This window comes from Vidua chalybeata, chromosome 14 (genome assembly GCF_026979565.1).
Source record: "Vidua chalybeata isolate OUT-0048 chromosome 14, bVidCha1 merged haplotype, whole genome shotgun sequence".
Lineage (NCBI taxonomy): Eukaryota > Metazoa > Chordata > Aves > Passeriformes > Viduidae > Vidua > Vidua chalybeata.
Genome location: NC_071543.1, coordinates 8,533,020 through 8,539,277, shown reverse-complemented (window position 1 = coordinate 8,539,277; position 6,258 = coordinate 8,533,020). Strand labels below are relative to the sequence as shown.

At 42.9% G+C, this 6,258-nt stretch overlaps 1 protein-coding gene across 1 annotated transcript; it reads right to left on the bottom strand.

Annotated features, from left to right (window-relative positions):
- Positions 1-2,287: 2,287 nt before the first annotated feature.
- PSMD10 (proteasome 26S subunit, non-ATPase 10) lies at positions 2,288-6,132 on the bottom strand. The gene is made up of 5 exons (XM_053956061.1): positions 5,998-6,132; positions 5,811-5,909; positions 4,741-4,887; positions 4,467-4,633; positions 2,288-3,462 (listed from the first exon to the last, which is right to left on the bottom strand). Exons 1-5 carry the CDS (start codon positions 6,109-6,111, stop codon positions 3,309-3,311), a joined length of 681 nt encoding a protein of 226 aa, XP_053812036.1. The 5' UTR covers positions 6,112-6,132; the 3' UTR covers positions 2,288-3,308.
- Positions 6,133-6,258: the final 126 nt, after the last annotated feature.

Below are 6,258 nucleotides of genomic sequence, written 5' to 3'. Positions count from 1 at the left end.
ACAGGCAGACACTGGTTTCAGTCTTATGCACTGCAGGAAAACATATCTGACTCAGGGATCTCGAGTTTTTTGGCACTTAAGTCTTTCATAGGATCTAATATTCATAAATCCTTTAGCGACTGTTCCTAGACGATAAACATTAGTTATACGCAACATTTATCTTTAAGATTTCTGGGCTAAAATTTTCAGCTTCAGTTCCTACAGCTCTGTTTATCAAAATAGTGAGTTAAAAAAAAAGATAAAAGGAAAAAAATATGTGGCAATATTTAAGGATATAAGGCACGAGACCCTAGTTAATATTTATTTTGGATCTTCAAGCATAACTATATTCATTGCTCTTTCCTCAGTTTTCTGACTTCCAAATATTTTTCCTTGATAGGCGCGTCCCATCAAAGTGTTTAGCTTCATTCCAAAGTAAGAGAACATTAATGGTATTCTTCTAACACTATTTTAGCCAAAAACTGTTTGTGCCAGTCTGTGAAGGTCACATCCTTGCTAATACCAATACTGCCATGTTGTAGCAGTGAATCCTCAGACTCCTGTCTCCCCAAAATATCCAGGGTATATCTCAAACTGGGATCTATACAGAAGTCTCCTTAATCAGGCAGCTCTTACTGACTCTGTGCCAGGCCAAACTCCTAACTCACATCCTGCCATCCAGGTTAAGCAGCTTACTGAAAATATCTGATAATTACAGCCAGTTTGTGTAGACCTGCAGGATGATGATATTAAGCACACTCAGAAACAACAAATGAACAGTCAGTACTACCTGCTGCTCTTTGGGTGCTATTTCTTTCTGAAGGTGTTTCCTGACAATATAATTCAAGTCAATTATTGGTCCAAAGGCTTGGCTGACAGCAGCAATAATTTAAAATAATTTATCTGACATTCCTAAGCATTCTTTTACTCTTCCCTTCATAGGAAAAGATTAATGTTTTCATGTAACTGCTATAGCTGTATTAGTTCTTCTAATGCCATTTCCTACATGTATATGATCTTGTCACATTGTTCTTACTGCTACACCTTTCCAACTTCCAAATCCCTGCAACAGCACTATTGTGATTGAAGAGGGGACTCTATTACGTGGTCATATTTCTTTTAATCCTTCCTTCATCTCACTTCCCACATTTATCTGCTGGTATTCCTTACCTAGCTTGCTACAGTAAGATAGGAGCATATGCTGGTGAAGTTGTCACTAACTTCTATAGATAGTACAGTCTTCCTAGAACACCACAGGTTTTATATTTGTTCAAAAAGTAGAAATTGCTCAAGTTATGTTTAAGTTTTTATATAAAAGAAAGGAACAATTGACTAATGATTCCTCTCATACTTCTAACCACCAGTGAGTAATAGATGGTAGTAAAAAGGCAAAATAAGAAGCAAAACAGGCTGCTGGGAGTAAGGAGATAAGGAAAATAACACGTATGTGGAGTTTCTTACCATAGTGTGGTGTTTTCTGTAAGCCTTCTGGCAGATGTTTGTTCTCATTTTGGTGTTTATCTATAGTTTATTAAGAAGGATGGGGCACCATTCCCAGCTTCCCACTGGCAAAGCACAAGTCCAATTAGGTACTGATCCACGGTGGGTAGCTCTAAAGCCCTGCAGAGCTATGCAGGATGCATAAACATTTTTCAGAATTAGATGTTCCAACAGTCCGTGCTGCATGGCCCATTTATCTTCCCATAGGGAGTAGGGATCATTAATACGGACACCAGAAATTAAGCCAACATCCAAGCCACCATCTCCTAAGGAAGCAGATTTACAAAGCTACAGAGCAGGGTTTTTTGCTATACAAAGATCAAGAATGAACACAGAACTCTTAGCTTCAGCTGCTCTCCAATCAAATTTTGAGCCATGCCTGTGCAATATATAAGAAACATTTACTCAGTCAGGTTCCTCCTTCAGTCAAGGTCTGTGTGGCCAGAGTTTACTGTACAGGCAAGTTATCCCTCCTGTTCTTAATGAGTCCCCTCAGTGAAATTTAACCTGCATTTTGTGTTCTAAGATACATTTAAAGTCCTTGGTGAAGGTATTTGTTTGGTTGTAAGTTTCTTCTTGCTTATCAAAATAAATTGCATTACCTTAATCCCTACAAATCAAACTGTAGAAACTGCCAGCTTGCATTTCACCCCTTCCTTGTGGCTGAAGATCAAATATATTGCATTTCCATACTGTGTAACAGATGGCAGGGTTTCATCTCATTGTTCACATCCCAAACATACAAGCTATTTAGAAAATACTGGTTTTCTTACATGTAAGTTTAATAAAGTTTTATAATACCAAAGACTGTTGTTTAGGAAAGCTCTTTATTTCACAGAATTTCATTCTTTATTCAAGGGGAAATCTATCCACTGGTGCCAAAAATTATCTTAACAACTTCAGGACAGGAGGGCACTTTTCAGGCTCTACCTTGTTAGCTCTGCCTTGTAATAACTTAATATCAGGATTTGCTATGAGTAAATAAACTTTAAACCAGGCTTCTGTCATAAAATAATATGGTAAACTGCAAGTGTCAGTGCTGCAAATGGGAGTAAAAGAAAACAGAAAGAGAAACCTACAAAAGGAACATGAAGAAAAATATTAAAGTTAAAGTACATCCCAGAGGAGTATCCAGAGCCATCCATGATAAAACAGTGTATTTGCAGAGAGAACCCTGAAACTGGGCCTGCATTCTGCAAGCAGTCCAGGGCACTTCATCAAATACATGTATTTAAAGACTCAGAGAAAAACAGGATAACAACCAGTTACAGAACAGGTTTAAACACTCAGATTTCACTTAATACACCACGAGTCGCAAAATGGATACAATTATCTAAGTAACTAAGCAAACTGCATTCTACAAAGAGAAATACAGTGTAGCTTAGAATCATCTGGAGAAAGACAATCAGTACCTACAAAACACAGACAAAACCCCACACACAAATCACAAAGGCTAAGAGAAAAAACAAAGACTCTAGAAGAAAACAAAAATTGGCTTTAAATGGTTAAAACATTTTTGGTCCTGTTTCTTGAAAGAAATAATTCTAAACTAAGATCTGAAGTAGAAGGAATACCACATTTATACACATCACACTGTAAACTGAAAGAAAACTGCAAGATATTGAAAAATACTTTAAAATCAGTGAACTATTTTAATTAACAGGAAGTACAAAGACTTGTTTTGGCACTGCACTTGAAGGACAGCTTCAATAAAAACATTTCATTACCATGCTGATACCATACGTGACATCCCAGATGAGATATCAAAACATGAAGTTTGCAATCCTAAGTAGAAGTGCAACAGGAGAGACTCAAGTGGGAAGCCCCCTCTAGCCTTCCACCATTCTTTTAAGGATGGCTCCCAGGCCACCCTTTGCCACTTTCAGAGGGGTCAGCTCTTCTTTATTCTCAATGTGAATACTTGCACCATGAGACACCAGCAGCTTTGCCTCCTCCACTCTCTCTTCGTCGCAGGCTAAATGACTGCAGTGAGAACAAGAAACCCACAGCCACTGTTAAACTGTCCAAGCTTTTAAAGAGCAATAATTACACCATGTCAAAATGACAGTGTGAATGCTGGGGGGAGATACATCTGAGAACAACAAATCCACAAGCAGCCAACTACCTAGACAGATTCCAAAGCTTGCTGTCCAGTCCCTCTGTCATCATTAAGCAACTCAAGAACATTCCTCCTGCTGCTCTCCTTGCAATGTTAAGACAGTTCTTTGGGTTAGGATTTGGCTCTGCAGTCAGCAAAGCTAAAGAGAACCTAATCCATGGTGAGAATGGAAAATGGCAATCTCTGTCAAATTGAAGGTGAGAAACAAATTGTCTGATGCTAAAAAATAATGAGTTACTGCAAATGCAACAAATGCCTTTTTCCATTTAGCACAGTGTCCTAGGAAGAACTGTGTGCATTCCAGGGCCATACTGGAGTTTATGTACAGCTAAATCTTACTGCTTGATCTTATTCATGCAAAATCTGGATTCCACTGTGGTTTTGACACCAACTTCAAAGTATCTGTAACCCTTACAGATTCAACCTAAGGTAACAATAAACACGGGGCTGATTGTACTTCAATTGCAACTTATTTTCTTTAGAGAGGTGAAGAAAAGTTTCTGAAATGAGTTCTTGCTTGGCAGGACAGAGTAGACCAGCCTGCAAGACCAGTTTCCTCTGACTCTGATGTCATTAGCTCTCTTTCTACCCTGTAGCAGCAACCAATGTATTCCAGATTAATACAAAATGTATTCTACACTCTTTAAGTGGATGCAGTAACACAAGTTAAAGTATGCATGTACAGACCACTATGGCAAAATACTAAGTATGACTTTCTCAAATACTCTTTAATTGCACAGGGATGGAGAGCAAGAGTGTATTTTGCAGCAACAAAAAATTAAAAAAAGAAAAAGACACTGAAATAATGGAGGTGCATTTCACAGAGATTATGCTATATTAAGCAAAATAAAAATAAAAAATTACTTACAGAGGAGTATTCCCTTCAGAGTCCCGTATATCCAAAGTGGCATTGTGCTGCACAAGGATCTGGACCATTTTTAGGTTTCCTTTGGCTGCCGCTCTGTGTAACGGGGTGGATTCAAAATGATCTGTTGCATCCGGATCTGCTCCGTTCTCCAAAAGCATGATTGCAATCTGAGTATGTTGAAAGAGAAAGGAGCAGGGGAGGAGGATGTGGGCTTAATAGACCTAAATCCTTCTTCCAAGAACACCACCAGCTCCAGTAGCTTAGGTAAACATACCTCCTGCTTATTTTTGGAGGCTGCATAATGCAGGGGGGTGCAGCCATTCTGATTGACAGCATTTACATGAGCACCCTTAGCAATGAGGGCTTTCACAATTTCATCACGGCCTGCTGAAGCAGCAATGTGCAGGGGAGTCCAACCAGCCTACAGAGGCAAGAAGAAATCCACATTATTCAAACCATGAGTTTCAGGCAGAAAAACATGATAATGCATAACCCAGACAAACCTGAACTACTCACACTGCTCATATGCTTACCAGTGTAAAGCTAAAATATGACTGATTTTAACTAGACACAAGGCTCATGTCTTCGGAAAAAGCTGCCAGTTAAATGACAGAAATCACTTCTGCCATGCAGTTATGCATGGTATCTTGCAGAACTTTGTCTCTGCAGAATTTACACCAGTGCCTTTTTAAGAATAAACACTAGTTGTAGAAAAGGGCATTAAAAAGTTTCCGCAATTTTTTCTATATCCTACTCTCTAAACAGATGAGACATTGCCTTCTTTATGGATGACATTTAGGATGCTTTGTAATGGATACAAATATTTCAGCTCTTCCTCTAGAACAGGAGCAGGCCATCTCCTTTCCAACTGTGAAATCACTGCTTTATTAACACCTGCTTTATTAACACCTTCCCCAATGTGAGAAATCTTCAGGGTGCCTCATGATTTAGCAAAACATATTTGAGAGATCATACGGAGAAAAAGGTAATGTGAAAACCCCAAGAACTACTCAAACACCCCTCGTTTTGCAACCTCCTTCATAAGCACAGCTCTCCTAAAATTCCGGGACAGCTCTCTAATCTCCTCCTCACGCCTTTTTCCAAATGCGGACTATTTCACCCTGCCTTCCCAGCGCCCACAGAGCAGCCTGGAGCCGAGCGCCAGATGCCGCGCTGGGCGCACCCGCCGACGGGAGCAGGGGCAGGAGGGCGAGCAGGGAGCGGCGCAAGCGGCTCCGGGAGCTGCCCCCGGCCGCTGTCAGAGCCCCTCTGCGGCTCAAACCGTGACAGCAACGGGCCCCGGCAGCGCTGCGCACCCGGACCGCCCCGCACAGCGGCACTCACATCGTCCTTATCGTTCACAGGCACGCCGAGCCCGAGGAGCAGGTCTGCGACGTCCGTGTGTCCCGCCGAGCAGGCCCAGTGCAGCGCGGTGCGGTGATCCTGCGGGAGGGAAGCGGTGAGCGGGGCACGGGCGGGCGGCGGCTGGCAGGAGCCGCCCCCAGGCCGCCCGGGGCCGCAGCCGGCTGACCTGGTCGGCCCGCGTGGCCTGGGCCCTGTCGCGGAGCAGCAGCGCCCGCAGCTCCTCGAGGCGCCCCGCGAACGCCAGGTTACACACGGCCACGTCCGACACCGCGCCCTCCATGCTGCCCCCGCGCCACCCCGCCCGCGGGGCGGGTCCAAGTCCGCGAGCCGCCAATCAGGAGGGCGCCGGCGCCCAGTCCAGCCAATCGCGCCTGCCCGCCTGCTCCGCTCGCCGCTCGGGCCGCGGGGGCTGTTGGGGTTTGTAGTC

Bases quoted from the DNA above. Each gene is read 5' to 3' on its own strand.
- PSMD10 (XM_053956061.1), bottom strand. From the start codon at position 6,111: ATGGAGGGCGCGGTGTCGGACGTGGCCGTGTGTAACCTGGCGTTCGCG. The intron at 5,910-5,997 runs GTCAGCCGGCTG...TCCCTCCCGCAG, and splicing joins AGGCCACGCGGGCCGACCAG to GATCACCGCACCGCGCTGCA. The intron at 4,888-5,810 runs GTGAGTGCCGCT...TTGCCTCTGTAG, and splicing joins CTGTGAACGATAAGGACGAT to GCTGGTTGGACTCCCCTGCA.